Genomic DNA, 25,980 nt, shown 5'->3' on the forward strand with positions numbered 1-25,980 from the left:
GTAGCACGTTGAAAAGGAGCTACGATTTGAAAGTTATGAGCAAAACAAGTTGAGGTCCAAACTGTCCAAGGGATGCTGGAGTTGACTTTTTATTCATGCAAAGTTGAGCTTTAACTCATGCATGGTTGTGAATTACTCGCCGATACGAGTCCGTAGACTAGCGGCACATCCGATTTGGACATGTGGTTTGAAAGTTATGGACATGCAAAGTTTTCCAAATACCGTAATATTTTAATATTTTTGAATCGGTGAACAGTGAAACACCACGTGTCGCGATCTTAGCCGTTCCTGTGAGTGCACAATGGCACCCACATGGTTTTTCTTAGGTGAGGTGGGAGAGAAGAGAGGGGGGGGGGAGAGTGGAGAGAGAAGGAGGAGAGAGAAAGAGAGGGGGAGAAACACCGGCCACCACCGGTTGCCCATCGTCCGGCCACTGGAGGGCCACACGCGCCACCCCACTACCTCCGCCTCCTCAATTCTGACCGGCCACCCAAATCTCACGGCCAACCGGCCGGTAACGTGCCGGGATCGGAGCGTTTTCCAGCGACGGCCATTTTCCCCCTCCACCACCGGCCACCGCTGTTTGACCCATTTCCGGCCATTTTCAGGCCACACGCACCAGCCACCCCTCACTACCTCCTCATTTGTGACCAGCCCACCAAATTTCATGGCTACCGGACCTCCGACGCCCCGGGATCGGAGTATTTTCCGACGAGGGGTCGAAAATCTTTAAACCCAGATTTCTTCCAATTCCGACCTCCATTTGCCTTACCGGTGGTCCGTTGGAACCCTCTCCCCTCGATCTACAAAACCCCCAAAAATCTCGGCCACCAGCCACTGGACGCACCACCGGTAGTGATGGTTTCCGTTGGGATTCGGCGGCTCACCGGAAAATCCAGTTCTGACGAGTACCCAGTTGCACCGTTGGTCCCTCCCCACTAATTTCGACCCCCTGAATCCAAATCTGGTGTCCTTTTCCTCCAATTCGCGATGGTTTGGGAGAATCGAGGCTCTAAAGGCCGAGAGCTTTCCGGTGAGATTCCAGTCACCATCGGTCCGATCGCCGGGAAGTAAGACCGGATTCGTAATCCTCGTCACTCAAGCTTCGATTCGGTATATTTCTCGTCAATTTTGGTTAACGTTTGTGTTTTTCCCCCGGGTACCGGATATTATTTACCTGAATAAAATATTATTTTATTTGACTGTGTGTAAATTGTTATTTTAGGAACACGTGTGGATTGACGAATCGATCCTATGGTGGATCATGGTTTAATTGCGTGTTCCAGGTGAGTGACCTACCTCCAAATTTATTTTGGGATGTTAAGATATATAAATTTTGTGTAAATTGGTTGTTTGAAAAATACGTTTGATGTGTTGAATATTTAGTAAGTTTATATTTGAAATTTTGATGGCACAAGTTGAATAAATTGAAATGTATATGTGCATTAAATCATATTTTGATTTTTGACAAATTATGGAAATTTGGATTTTATGGAAATTTGATATTTAAAGGAATTGTGATTTTAATATTAATTGATTTATTGTGGAATTTATTTGTGAGTTTATTTTGATTTATAAAAAATGCATTTATATAAATTATGCACTGTGGAAATTATTTTATGGTATTGAGGATTTGTGGGATTAAATTATATATGAAATTCATGTGATTTTAGTATTATTATTTTTGGGCATGATTTGATTTTAAATATTTCAAGGAAAATATTGGTTTAAATTGGTGGTTTCAAATTTTATAATTATGCCCGTGGAATATTATTTGATGGATTTTGTGATACGAGAAAAATTATTTGTACATGGTTATCGGTGGATTTGTACTAGAAATGTTAAAGAAAAATGTGGGAGGTTGAGTTCAAAAAATGGTATAATTCCCACGGTGGATTTTGAAAAAGTTTGCGTATCTTTTTATAATAAAATTTGGTTATTTATTTCAGACGCACTCATACATTACTGGTGTTCTGTACTGTATATGTGGATGAGCGCGCAAGTTATAATGTCTTTCGTGAGTTGCCGTTGGACCGAGGGTAGGCAAGTTTTATAATGTCTCTCGTGAGTTGCCCCCCTGCATGGCCGGGATGACGGTTTTAGCAGCGGCGCTGTCGGGACGCCGAAGCGACCGTATGCAAGTTTCTCTCTTTAACCCCCCCCCCCCCCCAGACGGTGCTCAGGACGCTGGGTATCGGAGGGTATCACTGGTATATGGTGTGGTGCGTCAAGTATAAATTTTCAGATAGAAATTTCAAACCCTAAAGTATTCTAAAATTATTTATTATATTTTATTACATTTTATTTATATTTGGATCATTTAATTATTATTTATTAAATTAACGATTCCTTGATTTTGGGGCATACGAATAATGGGTTTTGCGAAAATGTTTTAAAAGGGGAACCTTTCCAACGGAGTGAATAGTGAAGATTTTCAGAGAAAATATTATTTTTAATGAATTATTTATTTATTAATTTAATTGTTTGGTATTGAGTAATTAAATTCCTTTTATTGTTATATTATTAATATTAAAAGTGTACAGTAGATAGGGTCACTCACTGAGATGATTAGCATCTCATATTTTTAAATTTCGTTCCCCTAGGTCCAGGTTGGGAGACGTTGATCGTCCGGGCGAACTCGACGTCTCAGTTCATTATCGAAAGTCCAAGAAGCATTTTCTCCATTTTTTCTCTTCATCTTGTATTACTTCCTTATCTGACATTGAATAAATTTCATATTTATTTGTATAATGCTCTGTATATTTACTGGACCTATTGTATCAATACTGCATGAATTTCCTGTTTATTTTATCGGAATGCTGAAAGTTGTGGATTAAATTGCAGTAATGTGGGAGGAATAAGGGGATGCATATAGAAATGTGTTTTCAGTGCAGGAAATTTGTGGTAAGTCCAACCCTTAGGGGAGGTTCTGCCGGATTTTCCATTGGAGGATCTGGTGGGGTTTTCCTGGGATCAGGACTTGTCTAGGGTTCCAGTGAGGAATTTTGGATGGGTCCTGACAGAAGGTGTATTTGCTATATGATAATAATAAGTCCGATGTACAACTGCATTAATGTTGCTAGGGTTGTAAGACAAAATTTTGACAACTAAATAACATGAAGAGTGCAAATCTCATTTTATCAAAAAAATTTATTATTATCTGAAAATTTATAATGCACTGAATTGGTTTTCAATTATTCTCCTCCAATAATGTTAAATGCATATGAATCATTATAGAAATTTTATTGTTTAGTTTCAATTCAAAGCTGTGTTATATTCCGAGCTCTATGAATGTCCTTAAAATTTGGCCTCATAAGTTTTACTTTTGACAGCCCAAAACTCAGGTGGTTAAGAAGGAACTCACAGACAGGGATGTTCAAAAGGGTTTTGACATTACTCTTACAAAACATAAAGGGTAGGTGTATTTTCTTTGTCCTTGATGTTACATTTATATAATGAATATTGTGTTCTATTATTTATTGAGAGTTTGATATATTTTATTAGGTCAAATCTTGTAAAATTTCTTTCCTTTTTTTTTCTTTTTTTTTTTCTTTCCTTTTTTTAAGTAAGTTGTACCATGAAAGTCCAAGGCTTATATGCGTACTCTATGTAGCTCCAACATATGGTCCATGTAGGACTTTGAAGCCAATTCTTAGTAAGGTATCCAAATAAAAAAATGTTTCACTTTTGCATGACGTTCAATCTCAATGCCACTATCAACTCTTACAATGATTGATGTCTAATGTGATTTGGAGGTGGCAAGAAATATTTGGGATGACATGATGAAAAACCAATTTTATGTGGTAACATCTCATTGTGTGAAGAAACACATGCTTTACTGTATCTGTCTATTTTAGTGTTGATGCCTCATATAGAATGCAGTAACCTCTTTTTAATAACTTTCTTTTATGGCAGGTGATTGACAAGTTAGATCAAAATGCATACTTTGTTGAAACTGATATTGAGGAAAATCTGGAAATAGCAGAAGCAGCTAGTATTATGGGTACACCATATGTTCAATTTTTCAAAAGCAAGGAAAGTTTGAGGTTGTTTTTCTTCTATACTCCTAGTGCTGGTCCAACTGTCAAGTCTGGTTCAAAGGGAAAGCGCCATCGTTTGATATTGACTAAAACCCTTGAGTGGACTGTAACATCCCACATCGGTTGGAGAGGGGCACGAAGCGGTCTTTATAAGGCTGTGGATACCTCTCGCTTCAGGACGCGTTTTGTGAGCAAAACCTTGAGGCCAGGGGGGAGAGAGGGTGTGAACCCTGGGCTAAAGAGGACAATATCCTGATGCGGGTGGTCTGGACTGTTACAGTGGTATCAGAGCCAGTACCCGGATCGGTGTGCCAGCGAGGACGCTGGGCCCCAAGGGGGGAGGATTGTAACATCCCACATCAGTTGGAGAGGGGCACGAAGCGGTCTTTATAAGGCTGTGGATACCTCTCCCTTCAGGATGCGTTTTGTGAGCAAAACCTTGAGGCCAGGGGGGAGAGAGGGTGTGAACCCTGGGCCAAAGAGGACAATATCCTGATGCGGGTGGTCTGGGCTGTTGCAGGACCTTAAATTGGTGCATACTACAGAGCATGTTTGATAGGTATGTTAAACTTGACCGTGCATTTCTTGTCATGGATTTATGTTCATATTTAAGATACATATTTTGATTGGTGCGTACAGTTGGACATATGTCAAGATGTAATATGTAAAATGTCCATTTCATATTTCTTAAACAATATGTAGAAGACAAGAAGTTATTTTTAAATTTGGTAGTTCTTACAAGTTTGTTCTTTTCAAGGGATGGTTACTTCTTATCCTAGATGCTTTATTGAACTTTATACCTTGCCTTTTAAAAGACAAGGTGGCAACACAAATTAGAGATAGCCCTCAAATAGTCAGACAACCCTTTATAATGAGGAAATTTAAAATGTTTAAACACTTGATATAATTAAACCTATGATTTTATCCAAGGATTTGACTTTTGTTCATTTTCCAGTAAAAACATGTCACGTTTAATTTTCTATTTGCAATTTGATATCTTAGAATGAATAAATTTTTTGCAATCAATTTATTTGGTTTGAATTCTGATTTTTCCTTTTTTTATTTACAAATGATAATTTAAAAACTTAGAACCTAGTGGAGTTGGAAGGTTTGAAAAAAGCAAACTTATATGATAATTCTATATGATAATAAAGGTACTGTGAACTTCAAATGAAAATTCTAGATGATAATAAGTGGTAATGGTTGAAAATTCTATATGATATCTGTGAACTTCAAAAGAGGTATCTCTGACATTGTCATTTATGCACATGAGTGGTAATGGTTTTTAAGTTGTATTGCATAGGCACAACCTACTTTTGAAGCAAGCATGGAAAATTTCACCATATAAAGATAAATAAAGTGTTTTCCAATTTCAAATGAACTTTGACATGGATATGCTAATTCCTACTTTAGCAACCACTTTCAAAAGCTAGCATGACATTCTATGCATAACAAATTCCAATATATCAAGAGAAATAAAGGGTTTTCCACTTTTAAAATGAACTTTGACATGGATATGTTAATTCCTACTTTATCAACTACTTTTAAATATTCTTGTTAAAAAGTGATATAGTTGAAAACGCTATATTGCAGTGAGTGCTAATCTATTTAAAGCATGCTATACTGCAGTAAGTGCTAATCTATTTTATTTTTCCTTTTTATTATCATTATTATTATTATATTTTTTCAGTCTTGCAAAGTAATTTTCTTTGCTTCATTTTACAGGTCCTCAAGGGTCATATTGCACTTGGGAATGGTCAATTTCCTAATGGAACCAACGGTATTTTATTTTATTTTTTAAATTATGTATTTCATTTTAAGTGAAATGTATTGACCATATTCTTGTAAGATTGTGTGATAGGAAGGTACATGTTCATTTTCCTACAGGTAATGCCCTAGACATTCTTGCTTGAGTTCCACTATAGAAAAATGGTCTTGATTATCTGCATGGTACAGGCCACGGAATTGGGTCTTACCTTAATGTTCATAAAGGCACGTGTGTTTTACTACTTTCCTCTATCATTACTGGGTATGAGCTATTGCCTCAATTGTTAGATTTGAATCTTTACACTTCTTTATGGATACTCTAGGTATTTAATTATTTTCTTTGAAACTTGTATGCTAAATATTGTAACTAACCGTAGATATTTCGTTTGATTTCATCCAGGTATCAAATCGGTCTTCGTTATAGTGGAGGTGCCCTGTATGCTTTTAATGCTGTCACTAAAGTTTGGCACTATACCAATTTTGGTGCCAATTGGTGTTTGAGATTTTGACATTAATGGGGAACTTTGGGTCAAATTAGGATTGATACCAACAGAGCCTTTTGTAGGAGTTGTAATATTCTCTAGATTTTATTCATAAAACACTTGTACATTTTTCTCTTGCTAATTTAGATTTAGTTTTTAGTTTTTCTATATGATTCTCATGTCAAGATGAAGTGTAACGATCCAATTTCATTATTAAATTCTCCATATTGTTTGAGATGTGAAAAAGCAAGAAATAAGAAGAATGAGAATTTAAATGGATGGTAATTAAGTTCTCAAATATTGGCTCTCTAGTTTGGGACCATTTGAACTTGTTTGAATGGTATGCATTGAAATTTAGTTAGTTTTAAATTGGAGACTATTCCCAGCTTAAAAGCTTCTTCCAATCTCTTTTAAAATGCGGCTCCGTGGTAGTATGTCCAAAAGAGAGTAGTCAAGAGGGAATTAATTCTGCAGTTGTGGAAAATATTTAAATAAATGGATATGAAAGTGTCGAATAAATGGAACCATCTTCCATTTCTCATCTACCCTCATTTCTCATTAACTGTCGAATAAAGTGGAAAATATTTTGCATGTTGTTGCATTTAACACGCATTAGGGGACTTGTGGGGGCCAAAAAATTGATAAAATGTGATAACCATAGGGGTTTCGATAATTACCGATGAAATCTACGGTAATTTTTCCAGCAACTACAAATTGATTACTATAGGTTTCATTGGTAATTACCGAAGGCCCTACGGTAATCAAATTTTTGTGTCAATTTGAGAACTTTTTCAGAACTTTTGGGATTTTGTCTATTTAGGATCATTGAAGAATGTATATTTTACATGTTGTTGCATTTAACACACATTAGGGGACTTGTGGGGGCCAAAAAATTGATAAAATGTGATTACCACAGGAATTTTGGTAATTACTGATGAAACCTATGGTAATTTTTCCAGCAATGACAAATTGATTACTATAGGTTGCATCGGTAATTACTGAAAACCCTAAGGTAATAAATTTTTTTTGGCAATTTGAGAACTTTTTCAGAATTGTTTGAATTTTTTCTCCTTAGGATCATTAAAGAATGTATATTTTGCATGTTATTGCATTTAACACACATTAGGGGACTTGTGGGGGCCAAAAAATGGGTAAAATATGATAACCATAGGGGTTTCGGTAATTACCGATGAAACCTACAGTAATTTTTCCAGTAGCTACAAATTGATTATCGTAGGTTTCATTGGTAATTACCGAACGCCCTACGGTAATCAAATTTTTGTGCCCATTTGAGAACTTTTTCAGAATTTTTAGGGTTTTTTCTCTTTAGGATCATTGAAGAAAGTATATTTTGCATGTTGTTACATTTAACACACATTAGGGGACTTGTGGGCGTTAAAAAATTGATAAAATGTGATTACCACAGGAGTTTTGGTAATTACCGTTGAAACCTACGGTAATATTTCCAGCAAGGACAAATTGATTACTGTAGATTGCATCGGTAATTACCGAAGACCGTACGGTAATAAATTTTTTTTGGTAATTTGAGAACTTTTTCCGAACTTTTGAAATTTTTTCTCCTTAGGATCAGTGAAGAATGTATATTTTGCATGTTGTTGCATTTAACACACATTAGGGGACTTGTGGAGGTAAAAAAATGGATAAAATGTAATTACCACGGGGATTTCGATAATTACTGATGAAACCTACGGTAATGTTTCTAGCAAGGACAAATTGATTATCGTAGGTTTCATCAATAATTACCGAATGCTGTACAGTAATCAAATTTTTTTGCCAATTTGATAACATTTTCAGAATTTTTGGTGATTCTATTCATGGCTTCTCCAGCCTCCTTGATGCTGATTTTTCAAAAGAAACCTTGGCGAGCAATGTTAGAAACTTAAAAACACCCACAAATCCTAGTAGAACCGGAACAAAACCACCATTTGCTAGAGATTCAGATTCTTCCAATCCACCATTCAAGTATTTCTAAAGCAGCAGAAAAGAAACAACCACAAGTGAAAAGGTAAAAGCATTCCGATATTCGTAGAAATAAAGGCGGGATTGAAGATGGGCATCGTCGAGCATTAGCCTGAAGATCTGAGCATTGCTTTCTTCGAACTCTAAGCCTGTTGTCTTTAGATTTGGTTTTCTTTCTAATCTCAACATTGGTTTTTTATGAGAATGCAAAAACCAAATCGAAGGAGCCATAAAAGATTTTCTTATATTAAATCTAAAATAAAAGACATACAAATCTTTTAATTTTTTTTTTAAAATATAATAGATATTAAAAGGTAAAAAAAAAAAAAAATTAACCGATGAGAGGATATATATCATCATAACCCTTCTAAAAGAAACATTGGACCAAATTACCCTTATGAAAGTCCAAATTCCCCAGTCCAAATTGTTTACCTTACTTGGGCTTTAAAAAAAAAAAAAAAAACACAAAAAAAACAGTATGACATATCATCAATACAATTTAATAGTTCATAAAAATTTATTATTTAAAAAAAAAAGATTATATTCGTTGAACCATACTTATGGCACCAAGTAGCGAATGAAAAAGAAAGTACAAGTCAAAGTTACTAACAAAACAAATAGTAAATGACGTCATTATCATTTTTCATAACTAGCACTCTTTGAAAAGCCCAAACAACTGAGCTCCTTCCACTTCGGCTGCGAAATGGAGCTTGAATTTCAGGTTTATAACTTCTTTTATTCTATGTCCATTACCAGCTAAGTTTGTAATTCACTAATTTCGCAAATGTGATTTTTAAGAAATTGTGTTGTCGTCGTAACTAAAATTCTGAATTACTACCAAAAAACTAAAATTATAAATCATGCGGGGAAAAAAAAAAAAAAACCAATATATAATATATAAAATTGATTGCAAAATACCACTTTACATTATCACAAACACCATTGACGCAAAAAGACCAAAAAACAGAAAAACAGAATGAAACAGTTACAAAACACAATCATAGTAGGACTCTCTCGCAATAGACACAGAAAGACCACTCTCAGTCAATCAAAGCGAACAAATTTTAACCAGAGATTTCAATGGACTTGACGTCGGGCTTCTTGAGCTCCTCTTTAGGAACAGTGATAGTCAAAACCCCATTCTCCATGGCAGCCTTAATCTGATCCAATTTGGCGTTCTCCGGAAGCCTAAACCTCCTCAAGAACTTCCCGCTGCTTCGCTCAACCCTATGCCAAGTATCGTTCTTGTCCTCCTTCTCCATATTCCTCTCTCCGCTGATCTGGAGCACCCGATCATCTTCAACCTCCACCTTCACTTCTTCCTTCCTGAGACCTGGAACATCCGCCTTGAACACATGGGCTTCTGGGGTCTCCTTCCAATCGATCCTGGTGCTGACGAAGGCAGAATTTTCCCTCGAAAACTCAGGGAGATTTGCAGAAATTAGCGAGGAAGGAGAAGTAAAATCCTTGAAGGGGTCCCAAACGTCGAGAGAGAAGGGATCGAAGACGCTGCTTCGTCGGCCACCGAAGAAGCTTGGAATCAGCGACATCTTCTTTGGCTTTTGCTTTGAACTATGATTGAATAATTCGAACTTCTATTAAAAGCGAGAATAGAATTAACTTTACAACTAGCTGATCAGACTTTCTTTTTTGGTTTTTCACGTTGGAGGGAAGAAGAAGATGGTGGCTTTTATAGAGGTAAAAGGTGATCGTGACTGTTCCAGTATCATCCAGGCTTCAGGCTTGGGTCATAAGGTGATGTTTCCAGAAGTATCCAAAAAGCAATAGGGATGCTGTTTCCAGATCTGTGTCGAACCTTCTGTTTGGGCTTTTGTATGACTGCGTGAGGCTAAATGGCCCAGTGAGTTTATTTATTTATTTTTTAAGACGCTTTCAAGTTCTTAAAATAATTATGGAACAAAATTCGTTCCCTAATTTTTTTATTCGTACAAATGTAAATTCCAATATTCAAATCTCGCAATTAGTAGGATATATAATTATGAGCTCTTATTTTTATTCTTATTTTGCTTTAATGTTTTAAAATTATATTTTAAAATATAGACTAGTCCTTGTGACATAGAAAGATATTCTAAAGATCTATCTTTGACTTGAATTACATTTAGACCATATTTTCAAAACTGACCCAAAAAAAACAAAAGAAAAAAAAAGGAGAAAATCAAAGATTTGCATCCTAGGCATCCCCCTCATGATTGAGCCGCACTGGACTATTTTCCATGGTATACATTAACAAGGGTGAAAAGGATGAATCCATAAAGTGATTATTGAATTATATCGAAGCTATTCTCTTTTACGTCTTTATTGGTTGCTTTACTATAATGAATACGGTGTCAAAATAACGCTCTTAAAGAATGTGTAAGAACTAAAGAAAGCTCAATCTAGTAAGAAGTAGCAGTCCTCACTACGTTTGAAAATGCAGTTGGCATTGCCACCTAATTTGTAATCTCAGCAAACTTTGGATGCTTATCAACAAAAGCTTCTTTTCAGGGTCAAATCACGACAGTTTCGGAATCCCAATACACCAGTACTATGAACGAAAACAGTACAAACTGCAGATTGGAACTCCAATTTGCCTATACATAAATGGGTCTAAACCACGAGCATGTATGTAAATATATAATAATATCATCATCACATCATCATTACCAAGAGCCACACCCTATCTTTAGTTTAATTCTCCTAATTATTAGAACCGAATGAACAATGGGCAGGTAAAAACCTGAATATTGCTTAAACCGATTAATAACAAGTACAGTACATTTAACATGTTTGTAAAATCTTCCGCGTTCCGGTTTTCATGCATATTAAGACTACTAAGAAAAACAATGGATGGATATGGATTAAAACAGCTCAAAGTAAGAATACAGTGCAAGTTAAGTGCACAAGCAAATATGCCTTATTAACATGGCCTAAATATAGCATGTTGCACAATTTGCACAATGAGCCTTTGCATCTATCGCTTTATGATGGCCTAAAATAACGTCAACAACTGTTGCTTTTTCTGGCTGCAATTCCCACAAATCACCGAAAGCTAGTTACACATTACATTGCCTATGAAAAATATTATTAACCCAATAAAATAACTAGAGACGATTCACTATCATCGATTTTAATGTGCTTCGTACGATTATGGAAGAACAGATTCGTAGCTAAGGATCCTGCACCTATATTGTCAAACCAAATGACAGAGGCAGATGAAGAGGATACTTATAACTGTTGAAGCTAAGAAATTTCAGCAGCAGCAAGTGCAAGAGCGGTGTACTCTAATTCAATGTTGGAGCGGGCCACCAGATTCTGTTTTCTTAAAGACCAAGAAATAAATGTATTTCCAAGATAGATATAATAACCACTAGTAGATTTGTGATCATCAATATTGGATGCCCAATCGACATCATCAATATAACATGCCCAATCAACATCAGTATAATAGATAATATAACAGATAAAAATGAACAATTGGCTTGGATAAAATTGTCTTTTATCTTATTGGTTGTGTATATTCATAAGTCTGTTATTATAAATATATAAGAGATAGTGTAACGGATAAAATGAATAATTGGCTTGGATAAAATTATGTTTATCTTATTGTTTGTATGTATATAATCATAAGTCTGTTATTATAAGTATATATATATATATATAATGATGTATCAGCTAAGTAATTTATATTTATCTAATTAGTGTAAAATGGCTTTAGATAAGCCTATCATTGATTATGCCTTGCACGTTCAATAACAATGAATCACCTTTAGTTATCTTATTAGATTAATAATATTTTTTTATGGTATCAAAGTCAGATATTTAAAAGATTCAAATTTAAAATTCAAGTTCAATAACAATGAATCACCTTTAGTTATCTTATTAGATTAATAATATTTTTTATGGTATCAAAGTCAGATATTTAAAAGATTCAAATTTAAAATTCAACAACTCTATCTTAAAAGTTAAAAAAATAAAAAATAAAAAATAAAAACACATTAAAAACCCAAAAAACAAACTGATGGAGGTGCAGCAACATAGCTCGGCAGCAGCACAGTAGCTCGGCAGCAACACAGCAAGCTCGGTAGCAGCAACAACAAACTTGGCAGCGCCAACAACAATATAGCTCGGCAGCAACATAGCTAGCTCGGCAGCAGCAACATAGCTAGCTCGGCAGCAGCAACACAAGCTCAGCAGCACTAGCAACAGCACCAGCAGCAACAATGCAGCACTAGCAACAACACAGCAGCACCAGCAAGCTCAAAACAGCAGCAACTTTATTATTTTTTAACAGTAGCAGATGTTAAAACAGGGGAGAACAGAGTGCTACAGTACCATACAAATGAAACCCAATTTAAATCTTGTGGTCCCAATTTAAATCTTGTGGTCGTTAGCTTGCATGTGCCAAGGTTCATGTGACCTAAATAAAAAACACACCATTTTAGTCTTTCTAGAATAATTGTTTAAAATGCACTATTTTCATTTAGGTTTATATATCTAATAGTTTGCCACCTTTCGAGTAGACAATTTTATCTTCTTCAACATATGAAATAGCTTGGTGACCAAGCTGAGTTTCCAGCAGCTTCCTTTGCTGGTTGTTTGTGAATGGTAAATTCATTTTTCTTGTTTAATTGAAAGCTCCTACATCAAATTGGTATCAGAGCTCGGACATCGCCAAGAATCCTGTTATGGCCAATTTCGATGAAGGGAGCAGCCGTACCAATGGAGAAGACTAGAGTACAAAGGCCACTTTGGCAGCCATCTGAGGTGTGGAGCAGCAGATCGAGAATCTTGCCTTAGTTATCCAACAATCCTTGTTTTAACAAACCTCACCACCACCTTTAACACCACCGGTTGCTGGATCGAGAGTGCGAGAGCTAGCTCGCCACCCACAAGCACAAATTCGGACCCAAACCACCCAGCCATGACTAGATTTTTCCTTGGCAACAGATCCACCACCACCACCTCACTCTCCGTGAAATTTTTACCCCAACCAGCTCCCATTGCTGAACACCGACTCAGATGATGACATTGAGGTAACTCTCTTTGACCAACTACGACGTAGGCATGGAGATCCCTTCCCTAACCACCATTTTGGACAGCCAGGAGCTCCACCCAGGTACAATCAACACCGACATATAGATTATAAAATTAAAATTGATCTGCCTATGTTAGATGGTCAAATTGATATAGAAAGCTTCCTAGATTGGGTTCAAAATGTTAAGTCATTCTTAGACTACATGAAAATCACCGAAGCACAACAGGTCAAATTGGTGGCTTATAAGCTCAAGGGAGGTGCTTTTGCTTGGTGTGAGCAATTGCAAGCCAATAGAAGGAAAGAAGGAAAGGAACCTGTTGGATCTTGACACCGAATGAAGCAATTGCTCAAGGCACGGTTCTTGCCAGAGGATTATGACCAATTGCTCTATGAACCGTACCATAGTTGCCACCAAGGTAATAGAACTGTAAATGACTACACTACTGAATTCTTTCGTTTGAGCTCCCGTAATAACTTGCAAGAGACAAAACGTCAACAAGTGGCTCAATATATCCATGGGCTTCAAAAACCAATTAAAGAGAAGCTCCATTTAAGCCCCATTGCTAACTTTAATGCAGTTGTCAATTTAGCAAACAGAGTAGAGAGGCAATTGTTAGTCCCGAATTCAGCTACCCGACCTCCCCACAAATGGAAACCTCTCTCGGACTTCTACTCCGATAAACCAAGACCATATCAACAGCACCATAAATCAATCAATTCCACTTCATATCCTGCCCATACCAACTCCAAACAACTACACGAACAGAACACCAAAGCTGCACGGAAAGCACCATTATTCCAACCCAATTACAACCAACCTCCAAGACCATCCAATCACCCCACAAATGCCAATCCTTATGCACAGTCATACCCAATCAAATGTTTTAAATGCAATCAATTCGAACATAGGTTCAATGAGCCTCCTCAATGGAAATTGATTCATATGCATGAGGAATTGGAAGAAATTGGTGACGAAGGGGATGAAATAGGTGCTGAATTTGTAAAAGCAATTGATGAGGTTATGGGGATGACATTGGGGGAGAGCCTGTGATATGCATATTGCAGAAAATGCTCTATTCAGCCAAGAAGCTCGCATCTACCCAACGGCATGCACTCTTCAAAACCAAGTGCACCACCAATGGCAAAGTGTGTGAAGTAATCATAGATGGAGGCAACACCGAGAATGTTATTTCAAAAGCATTAGTTAATGCTTTACAATTACCCACTAAACCTCATCTTGAACCTTACAAGATTGATTGGGTTAAGCAAGACTTCGGAATTCAGGTAACCGAAATAAGCAATATCACATTTTCTATTAGCAACAACTATATTCATACTATTGAGTGTGACATAATTCGTATGGATACTTGCCACATACTATTAGGGAGATCATAGCTTTTTGACCGAAATGTGCAACACAATAGGAGGCAAAACACATACTCATTCATTTGGCATAATAACAATATTGTCCTCTTACCACCAACTCCACTAGGAACAGGTTCACACAAAACTTCTAGAGATAAGCTGAGACACCCACATCAAGACTTGTTGGACCAACTTAACACTCTTAGTGCTACACAAGATTCCTCACAACACAACCACTCTCATGCTTTAATTGCCTTTATTATCAAGGATGCAGAGATGACAGAGAGTAACATTACTATCCCACCAACCATTCAACCACTCCTTAAAGAATATAGTGACCTCTCACCAACTGATCTTTCAAATGAATTACCTCCTTTCTGTGATCTACAACATAATATTGACTTACTTCCTTGTGCAAGTCTTCCAAATCTGCCCCATTACCGAATGAGCCCCAAAGAACATGCAATCTTGCAAGGTATAGTAGATGACTTCTTGTCAAAAAACTTGGTACATCCAAGCCTTAGTTCATGTGCCGTTCCAGCCCTCTTGGTCCCAAAGAAAGACAAAACATGGCGTATGTGTGTAGATAGCCGAGCCATTAACAAAATCACCATTAATTATAAGTTCCCAATTCCATGATTAGAAGACATGCTGGACAAACTTGAAGGCTCTAACATCTTCTCTAGATTGGACCTCAAAAATGGCTACCACCATATTAGAATCCGACCACGGAATGAGTGAAAGACCGTATTCAAAACCTGAGAATAGGAGTGGGCAAAAACCGACCTGACCCGACAAAACCGACCAAACCGAAGAATTTGGGTCGGTTTGGGTTGGTTTTTATTGTTTAGTCGGTTTGGGTCGGGTTATACATATAAAAATGTTAGATTTTCGGTTCGGATTACGGGTTGGAAGGAATTTTAACCCACCCAACCCGAACCGAACCGTTTCATAACCAAAGAGCCATTTTGCAAAAATTATTTTCATTAAATTATTTCTATGAAATTTTGTAAGCCATTGATCTCTCACCATCTAATTACCACCGTTGGATTTCAAGATGAAAACACAATACACAACAGTGACAGCACTCAACAGTCAACACAATCTCAGATTCTCACAAAACGAAATTGAAGCCCTAGCATTCGCGTCGCCAATCGCCACTCGCAGGCAGCATCCTCCGGCCAGCCACCACCCGATTGAACTCCCAATCAACGCCACCACTTGAACAACCGCCGGCACCGGACCCAGTCCACTCGTCGCCCTCTCGCCGATCGCCATTCGCCACCACTCGTCGCCCTCCCAAGTCCCAAGCTCTGCAGGTAAAAATCATTATATTTCTTATTATTATTATAGTGATTATTGATTGATTGAAATTGAAAGGAAATCTTTCATAATTTTATTTTATTTCGAGTTAGCAACTTCTATTTTATTTTTTTTTCGTTCCTTTCTGCTTCCCTTCGGATTGGAAAATTAAATAGATCTTTGCATCTCACACAATTCAAATCTTGTAACACTCAACACTTTCACGAGGCTCACTCTACATCCTAATTACACAAACACTGAAACACCTATGCACAAATTAAACAATTTTCCGGGAAATTGCAATCATCCTTCACAACCCAATTAAGCTAAAAACCCAGAAATGAAAGCAATGAAACACAGAAAACAAAGAGACAGAGACAAAAAGAGACTGACTTAGCTGAAGCAGACAAACGGAGTCTGGGCTCCACGGGACTCGGAGAAGCTCCTCTCATCTCAATCGATACAGCAACAAGATGAGAATGGCACCATCTGATTCTGATTTAGAGAAAAAACAAACACAAGCAAAAAAACAGAAAAATAGTATTTTTATTACTTTCTGGAAACACCCAAAAAAAAAAAAACAGATTCAGAGAAAGCAAATACAGAGAACTGAAAACGAAAAGTAGAAAATACCCAGTTGCTGTGATCTATTTAAAAGAGTGAGTAGCGGAGCTTTTGCTGGCTTAAAAAGAGTTAAAGACTGCCATAGAAGGCAGTTAATTCATTACTTTTTCATGCTCTTGTCTAAAACCCGGTAATCCAATAAAATATTGAGTATTGACTCAGACTAGTCAATGTTAAGAGTTCTTTAAATATATTTTCTAAATTTTACATTTTAGAGAATTAAATGGACAAAAAACCTTTCTCCTTTTTTTTTTTTTTAATTCAATAAAAATATTCACCTGGTTTTTCCTCTTAAAAGATAGTCAAATTTCACTTTTTTTCTTTTCCTGTTATTTGGGTGATGTTTAAGTTTATTCTTTTCTTGTGTAATGGTGTAGGTGCAGAATGATTTGGTTGGGGATAAGTGATATAAAAAAGAACAATGATTAAGAAAACTAATAAGTGGAAACTTTTTGGGTTATGTACAATTTCTTTATCAAATAATAGTAATTTTGAATCTAGAACTTTAAAAATATTTGAAAATTAATTTCTTTGTTGAACAATCTGTCATTGCCAATTTGATTCTTGCTCTTAATGGTTAAAAATGCATACTTGTACTCAATTATGTCATTTGCATGAATGATGGAAAATAAATATTATTTTTTTATTTCAATTCATTTATATTTATGCCCTAAAATCTTATGCAAATCAGAGTGTTTATATTGTTGTTTGTTTGATTCAAATGGCTTATTTTGTTGAATGGTGGACTTGGCAGTATCTGTCCAATTATTATATAAATTCATCATAATAATGTTCATAATTATGTACAAGCTAAACTTAAAGTACAAGCTGCATATATATATATATATATATATATTTTTTTTATTTATTTATATATTTATATATAATTATATATGAGGTTCTTTTCCTCAAGTCACTTAAAATTATTTATGCATAACTAAAACTTTTTGTCTTGATAAATATGAATAAAAACCTTAACCTGCATTTTTTGTTCACAATTGCAGAATATATTGGAAGAAAGCTACTTCTTCAGTCACCTTCAAGGACCAAACAGCTTGCCTGAATCACCTGTTGGACAGGCTTCTCAAACTCTCAGCAGTCAGCACTAATTTGGACAGTGAATCTAATTCCTCTCCAAATGGTAGAACAGATGTGGCAGGTTTGATAAGCTTCTAATTCTCTGGAATTTATTCTCTTTTAATTTCCTTTGGTGGTTGTTTCCCATTACTTAAAGAATCTATGCTATTTTAAATACATAAAATATTATACATGGAAACTATGGAATGCTGTTTTTTCTAATCAGTCTTAACACCAGGAGTTTGGATGGAAGAAGTGTATAGCAAACTTTTTTTTTTTCTGTTTTTTCTAATTAGTATTGCAATTTTATTTTTTTTTATTTTGCTTTGTGGTCTAATATATTTTTTTCCCCTGTTTTGTAGATAAAATCAAACAGCCTATCGTGACTTGCATAAATCGAATAGCATTTCTTTTCTTCGTTTAATTCCAAGATCACAAACAATTGTGTGATTGTCTATTATTTGGAGGTAAGTTACTTAGCCTTTTTCTCGTTATTTTTGCATGTGGGAAGGTCAAAAATTGCTTTTGGAAAGTGTAGTGAAGCATAGGCTGTGAAATTGTTTGCTGTGAAGTTTGGAGATTGTGAAGTGATGTGTGACTTGATTGCTGTGAAGTTGTTAATATAACCTGGCCTGCTGATTTTGACAGCTATATGTATATATATTTGTATATATATATATATACATATATGTATATGTTTATTTTGTTTTTAATAGGTTCTAGATGGATGAGGGCCACAATGATTTGTATGATATTAATGAATTGGAAGAGTATTTAAATGAATCAGATAAAGCTGAATCTCAACCTTCACAGTTGGATAAACCTTATAAAACGCAAAAGAGAAAACCTTCTAGGGCTCCATCTTGGGTTTGGGAACATTTTGAAAAAATTCCAGATTATGATCCAAATAATCCTAGGTGCAAATGTAAACATCGTGGGGTAGATTATGCATGTAATACCAAGAGATGTGGAACTAGTACATTGCGAAACCATTTGATGAACCAATGCAAAAAATACCCTAATAGGATGGAGGATAAAAAGCAACAAGTTCTTTCATTTGAAAGTGGTAGTAGCAATTGGTCTCTATGAGTACAACATTTAGTAAAGAGGCATGTAGGCTTGCATGTGCAGAAATGATCATCATGGACGAGTTACCATTTAGCCACGTTGAAGGAGAAGGGTTTAGAAAGTTTTGTAATGCTTTGAACCCTAAGTTTGAACCGCCATCTCGTAGAACAATTTCTAGAGATGTGTTTCAGTTGTACTTAGATGAGAAAAAAATTTTGAAGAGTGTGTTTTCATTGAGGAAGCAAAGGGTTTGTCTTACTACAGACACATGGACTTCCATTCAAAATAACAATTACATGACTCTTACCGCTCATTTCATTGATGATGATTGGAAGTTGCATAAGAGAATTTTAAATTTTTGTATTGTGCAAAATCATAAGGGTGAGACAATTGGTAAGGTTATAGAAAATTGTTTGATTGAATGGGGTATTGAAAGGGTTTTCACAATAACGGTTGATAATGCTTCTTCAAATGATGTGGCTGTTAATTTTTTGAAAGAAAAATTAAATTATTGGAAAGGAAATGTTTTGGATGGTGAGTTTTTACATGTTCGTTGTGCTGCACATATTGTAAATTTAATTGTGACATTTGGATTAAAGGAAATCCATGATAGTATTGCTGGAATTCGTAATGCTATTAGATATGTTCGATCATCTCCTTCAAGGTTAAACAAATTTAAAGAATGTGTAGAGAAGGAGAAAATTGAATATAAAGAAACCGTGGTTTTGGATGTGTCTACTAGGTGGAATTCCACCTATTTGATGTTGAACACGGCTTTGAAGTATCAAAAAGGTTTTGATAGGATGATAGATGCTGATGGGCATTATCTTGGATATTTTGAGGAAGATGAAGTAGGAAGGAAGAGAGCCGGACCACCTCTAATTAAAGATTGGGATAGTGCAAGGGTTTTTGTGAAATTTCTTGCTACTTTTTATGAAGTTACCTTAAAGTTTAGTGCCTCTTTGACTGTTACTTCTAATATATGTTTTCATGAATTGAGTTTGATGTATAATGCACTTGTTGAATGGAGTAATAGTCAAAATCATTTGATGGCCGATATGGCAAAGAAAATGTTGATAAAGTTTGACAAATATTGGGGTTCACTTGGAAATGTCAACAAGTTGTTGCTTATTGCCATTGTGCTTGATCCACGATATAAGCTGGAATATGTATCATATCTTTTTGAGGATGTTTATGAAAGTGGTATGGTTGAATCTTTGACTAGGGATGTAAAAGATACTTTTGTTAACCTTTACAACTTCTATAAGGAAATTGATTCTATGAATGGGAGTTCTAAAGTATCAAATTCAAATGATGGTCAATCAATGCAAGCACAACAAAGTGGGATGATGATGGATTCATTGGATGATGGAAGCATAGATGATCGTCGGCGTTTGAAAGAATCACAATTTAAAAAAAGAAAAATGGAAAAAAAATGAATTGGAAATAAAGAATGAGGTTGATAAATTTTTGTTTGATCCATGTGAGGATGTGGAGAGTGAGAAATTTGATATTTTGGCTTGGTGGAAAAATAATTGGACAAAATATCGAATTTTATCTCAAATTGCAAGAGATGTATACGCCATTCCAGTTTCTACAGTAGCATCCGAATCTGCTTTTAGTACCGGAGGGCGTATTCTTGATGCATTCCGAAGTTCATTGGGTCCAAAAATGGTGGAGGCTTTGATTTGTTCTCAAAATTGGTTGCAATCAAAGCCTATGACGTATGATTATAGAGTTGAAATACCAATAGAAGATGTCGCATATTATGATTCTATTGAATCGGGTAAGAATTTTTTTTATTATTATTATTTGTAATTTTATTTTTATTATCTATTTTAGAGTTTTTAGAATTTTTTAGTAATATTTACAACTTCTTTTAGCTTACTAATTAATCTAATATCATATTTTAATTTGTTTAGGAGCATCTTGGGTTACAAAACAAAGTTTACCTCCACCTAATTGATATATGATTACTTGGTAAGTTTGTTGTTAATTCCAAATCATCAATAATCTTTTAAGTTAGATAATATTTTAGTAATACACTTAATGTTTATTGATTGCTAATTCTTTACATTTAATGCTTAATGTTTAATGTTTATTTATAATTTTAATATTTGTTGAAGGATGAATGGAATTTGGTTTATTGAGGTAGTGAGCTTGTGGTTGCTGCTGGTGGCTTTTCATGCAATGGAGAATGTGGAAGAAAACAATATTTAAACTAATTTTTATTTTTATGGATTATTAGTTTATTTAATTATAAGTTTATTTTAAAATTTTAGATTTCAAATATGGGTTGTATTTTATTTTGTAGCTAATAATGGTTGTAGACTTGTTATATACTTTATTTGTTGATGTATGGTTTATAATTGGGTGGTGGTAGTTGTAGATTTGTATTATAGTTGTATGATTATGTGTTGTATTATTTAATATGTTTGATGCTTAATAATTAACTTATTTGGTATTTTTGTTTAGGTGGATGGATGTATGTTAAAATTATTTAATTTAAAGAATAATTTGAAAAGAATATCTAATTTAAAATATAGATTGATGATCAAAAAGGTCTAAAATTTTTTTTATACAATTTTGGTCCAAAAAATACCAAATTCGAAATATATATATATATATATATATACAATTTGGGCCGAGGCCCAACACGAAGCCCAGACCGGCCCAACCCGCAAACACAACCCAAACCGATCAAGTATGGTCGGTTCGGTTCGGTTCGATTTTTGTATTGGGTTCGGTTCGGTTCGGTTATGTAACCAACCCAAACCGAATTGGTCGGTTAGGTTTAAAAAAACCCCAAAAACCGAATCAATCCGCACCGAACCTACCCCTACCTGAGAAGGCTTGTATGAGTGGCAAGTGATGCCATTTGCCCTTTGCAATGCTCCAAGTATATTCATGAAACTCATGAACCAAATTCTCAAACCTTTTATTGGCCAATTTATGGTGGTATGCTTTGATGACATTTTGGTGTTTAGCAAATCCAAAAAAGACCACTTAACTCATCTAAAAAAGGTCATACAAGTGTTGAGGGAGAATAAGCTATACCTTAGCATTCACAAGTGTAAATTTGCCATTGATCGACTTCTTTTTTTTGGCTTCATTATCAACAAGGAAGGAATCCATACCGATCCCAAAAAAGAGAAAAAAAAAATTAAAAACCAAAAAACAAACCTAAAAAGAAAAAAACTTACATATGAAAAAGAATATTAAAAAAATATATAAATAAAATAAAAATACACGTCCCATGAAAAAACATATATAAAAAAAATTAAATTAAAATATAACTTTCATAAATTTAAACTTTTAAAATCAATATTAATTCAATAACATATGATCATTATGTGCAAAAATCTCTGTAATGCAACAGTCTGCATAAATTATATGACGAAAGAATTGAAATACATAGCCGCAATACCTTTTAAACCGGAGTACTTTGCTTGCAAACTATGTTAGCAGTTCCTATATTACGTATTGTAGAAAAATTTCACACCCTCCTTGGTTACAGAAATCACAAGTGACAGCAACCCACAATCCAAAATTCATATCTCCACAAAATATCCATAAGAGTCAAAGAAAGATTGGATTCTCACATGGGATCACCGATACTGCTGAGGTTTTTACACATCATCCTAGCCGAAGGCATTCTAACGGTGGCATGATGATCAGGACAAAATTTTAAGTCCGGAAAAGATATGATTGACATGTATACAGAACTTTGTCTACGTAAATGTCTATTTAAGATGCATAAGAGAACTTGCATCTTTTTGAGGCATTTCAGATGCATAAGGGAACTTCAATTGATGTTTAGAGCTTCTGTTGATCTATGTCCATTATTAGTTAATCTAGTAATTCACCAATTTCCCAAATATGCTTTTTCCGAAATTTTGCGAGTACCGTAACTAAATCCAAATTAAAGGAAATAATAATTATAATAACAATAAAAAAATAAAAATAAAAACGATATAAAATATAATCTCCAGATTACCACAAGCACCATTTATACAAGAAAAACAGAGAGACAGATATTCCAAATAACCTCACAAACAGAACAACTACAAAAACGCCATCTTATTTGCATTCTCCCAGTAGACACAGAAGACCACACTCAGTCCATCTAAAACAAGTTTTAACCAGAGATTTCAATGGACTTGACATCGGGCTTTTTGACTTCCTCTTTAGGAACAGTAACAGTAAGAACCCCATTCTCCATGCCAGCCTTAATCTTATCCAATTTAGCATTCTCTGGAAGCCTAAACCTCCTCAAGAACTTCCCGCTGCTTCGCTCAACACGATGCCACGTATCATTCTTGTCCTCCTTCTCCACGTTCCTCTCACCGCTGATCTGGAGCACCCGATCATCTTCAACTTCCACCTTCACTTCTTCTTTCCTGAGCCCTGGAACATCCGCCTTGAACACATGCGCTTCTGGGGTCTCCTTCCAATCAATTCGGGTGCTTAAGAAGGCAGAATTTTCCCTAGAAAACTCTGGGAGATTTGCAGAGAGCGAGGAGGAAGGAAAATCCTTGAAGGGGTCCCAAGTGTCGAGAGGGAAGGGATCGAAGACGCTGCTTCGTCGGCCCCCGAAAAAGCTTGGAATCAGCGACATCTTTCTTTCGGTTTGGCTTTGGACCGTGATTGAATTCGAGCTTCGTAAATGCAAATGGGCGTAGCGATTTAAGATTTCGCTGACTGCTGATATTCGTTGGTGTAAGGAAGAGGTTGGGTTGGATATTATTTTATAGTAGTGGATGAATGTTCCAGTATCTTCCAGGACCTGAGGCCCATAGGCGGTTTTGTGCCTATGGTGAAGACGTTCCCAGACTTCTTTAGAACCTTCCTAGTTCCTGTGGGTCTTGATGTGAAAATATATGGCCCATAACAAAAAGAAAAGGCTAGCCTTTTAACATTTCTTGCTTGTTAAGAAATTTTCATTTCAATAATATTACACATTAAACAAAGTAAGAGGGAATTATTATTTAACATTATTTGGTTTTTAATATTTTAGAATTTAAAATTTAAGTTACGACCGTATAGCCTTTTCTTTTACAAAATAAAAAATGAAGATAATAAAACTTGTCCCACTTTAATTAATTTATATATAAAAGTAATCCATTTATTAAAAAAATGTTGTTTTTCACAATATCCACATACAAAAAATTGTTGTTTGTCCAAAATTGGTGAGCATGAATTTGGCACATTCTATTTGATAATTTTTAAGTTTCATTTGTTCATATTCAAATTTTTTATTTATAAAAAGTCAAAATTAAATGAAAATCTATGTTTCAAAAAAAATATATATATATTTGGTATACAAAATAACATTCTTTTAAAAATAAAAATAGCTATTAATAGGAATAGAAAATGAAAAAAAAATTAATTTCTATTTATATATTTGATAAAAATATTGATTTAAAATTAATGTTTAGCTTTATATATATATTTTTTAAAAATATTCAAATCCAGTAAAAATTTATTAAAAATTAAATTTTATATTTATTTATATATTTTTAGTATGTGATAATCAATGTAAATTTAAATATGAGAAAGATATTTAAAAGTTTATCCAAATTAAAACATAGAAATATAAATTTTGAGATTTTGAAAATGAATTTTATTAATTCAGATGGAAACATATCTAATCTTATAGAATATATATTGTCAAATTTAAAAATTTACCAAATGTACAAAAAATAAAATCTATAGAATATATATTCTGTTCTTATATTATATTCCTATATTTATTTCGTTAACCAAAATGCTACAAAAACTATTAAAAGTATATAACTTGTAAAAGGATATTCTTTTTTATTTTTTTCAAAAATAAAAGAATCATAAAATCATGCTGTTACAGCAAAACGTTCTTTTCTTTTCTTTTTAAAAGAAAACATTGGTACGTGGACCCAAAAAAAAAAAAAAAAATCAATTTGACCAGTTAAGTAGTAAAAAAAAATAGTAGCTCAAAATCTTAGCAGGCTTTGTTTGACCTGTTGAAGCTCAAAATTGAAGCCGACCCAAAGTTCACGGAAATACTAGGATATGTTAAGCAGAGGATCTCAAAAATGGATATTTCTCGAAGTCTTGACGTTATTCTTAGTCAGTATCTGTTAGAAAAAAAAAAAAAATTAATAATAATAGATTAGGAAATAGTCTATATTTGAAACAAGAAACAAAGAAGAAAAACATTCAAAGCCTTTTAATTGGGTACTAGATAATCACAACTTCTACACACCTTGAACTTTACATGAAGACAACTATTTATAGATTTTCTAAGACATAGTGAACATCCCACTCTCTATTTGCTAAACAAGGAAAAACATAGAGGCCTATCAACTTCTTTAAGAGTTGAGATTTGAAGATATTCTAATGAATTTTGTGATATACTATAATCTTAAAAAAATAAATTGAATTTTATCTTGATATTATTTTAGTCCAAATTATATATTTAAAATTCAGATTTTGAAATAATTTAAAAACTGATAAATAAAATATTAATGGAAAACTATGATAACATAATCATAAGAAAAAATATATATATATATATATATATATATTATAATTTAAACTCACTTCATGGTAATTTAATAATTTTAATGTCAAATCTTATCTCTTTTTATTAATATTTAGATCATATAAAATATTAGAATTTAAAATTTAATTATTAATCGAATATAAATATAGTAATATATTAAAATTTTATTTAAAAAAAAAAATTGTTGAAATTTAATAAATAAGAAATATATTTTTAAATCTTATTACTGATGCAATCTAAAAGACTATAAAATAAAGTTTGGGTAGTTTTTCCTAATGTGGATCTGGTTGTATATATTATATATACAACTAGTTCTTGCTTCCTTGTTTTATTATTATTTATTAATTTATTTATTTTTTGCTCTTCCTTCTTTTTAACATTCATTAGGCATCTTGAAACATTTTTTTGTTTTTTATTAGCTTTAGTTAAACCAAACTTTAGGAAAATTTAGTTTAAAAGAATTTTTTTTTAGCAATACACATGATAAGAATTAACGATACACATTTATTTTAAGATTATGTTTAAAGTTTAGAATGCAAAAAAAATAAAATAAAATAAAATGATAGGCACTTTCACGAACAAAAAAAAAAATTTGATAAAAGTGAAAATATAACATAAAAACGATGAAAATGTATTTATGTTACTCATATAAATATTTGAGAGTTTTAATCAGAATATTCTATGTGGATAGATTCTGAA

At 34.2% G+C, this 25,980-nt stretch overlaps 2 protein-coding genes and 2 long non-coding RNA genes across 4 annotated transcripts; 1 reads left to right on the forward strand and 3 right to left on the reverse strand.

The window, feature by feature from the left end:
* Nucleotides 1-9,145: 9,145 nt before the first annotated feature.
* On the reverse strand, nucleotides 9,146-9,959 carry LOC107410963 (18.5 kDa class I heat shock protein). The gene has a single exon (XM_016018465.4). The coding sequence runs from the start codon at nucleotides 9,817-9,819 to the stop codon at nucleotides 9,334-9,336; it is 486 nt and encodes a 161-aa protein (XP_015873951.2). The 5' UTR covers nucleotides 9,820-9,959; the 3' UTR covers nucleotides 9,146-9,333.
* Nucleotides 9,960-15,635: 5,676 nt separating this feature from the next.
* On the reverse strand, nucleotides 15,636-16,735 carry LOC132799796 (uncharacterized). Its single transcript, XR_009634669.1, has 3 exons — nucleotides 16,605-16,735; nucleotides 16,365-16,466; nucleotides 15,636-15,982 (listed from the first exon to the last, which is right to left on the reverse strand). It is a non-coding gene; the product is annotated as an uncharacterized LOC132799796 (long non-coding RNA).
* Nucleotides 16,736-19,967: 3,232 nt separating this feature from the next.
* On the forward strand, nucleotides 19,968-21,220 carry LOC132799760 (uncharacterized). Its single transcript, XR_009634597.1, has 3 exons — nucleotides 19,968-20,526; nucleotides 20,663-20,720; nucleotides 20,867-21,220. It is a non-coding gene; the product is annotated as an uncharacterized LOC132799760 (long non-coding RNA).
* Nucleotides 21,221-22,696: 1,476 nt separating this feature from the next.
* Nucleotides 22,697-23,530, reverse strand: LOC107410965 (18.5 kDa class I heat shock protein). Its single transcript, XM_016018467.4, has one exon. The coding sequence runs from the start codon at nucleotides 23,356-23,358 to the stop codon at nucleotides 22,879-22,881; it is 480 nt and encodes a 159-aa protein (XP_015873953.2). The 5' UTR covers nucleotides 23,359-23,530; the 3' UTR covers nucleotides 22,697-22,878.
* Nucleotides 23,531-25,980: the final 2,450 nt, after the last annotated feature.

Source organism: Ziziphus jujuba, chromosome 10 (assembly GCF_031755915.1).
Source record: "Ziziphus jujuba cultivar Dongzao chromosome 10, ASM3175591v1".
Taxonomy (NCBI): Eukaryota; Viridiplantae; Streptophyta; class Magnoliopsida; order Rosales; family Rhamnaceae; genus Ziziphus; species Ziziphus jujuba.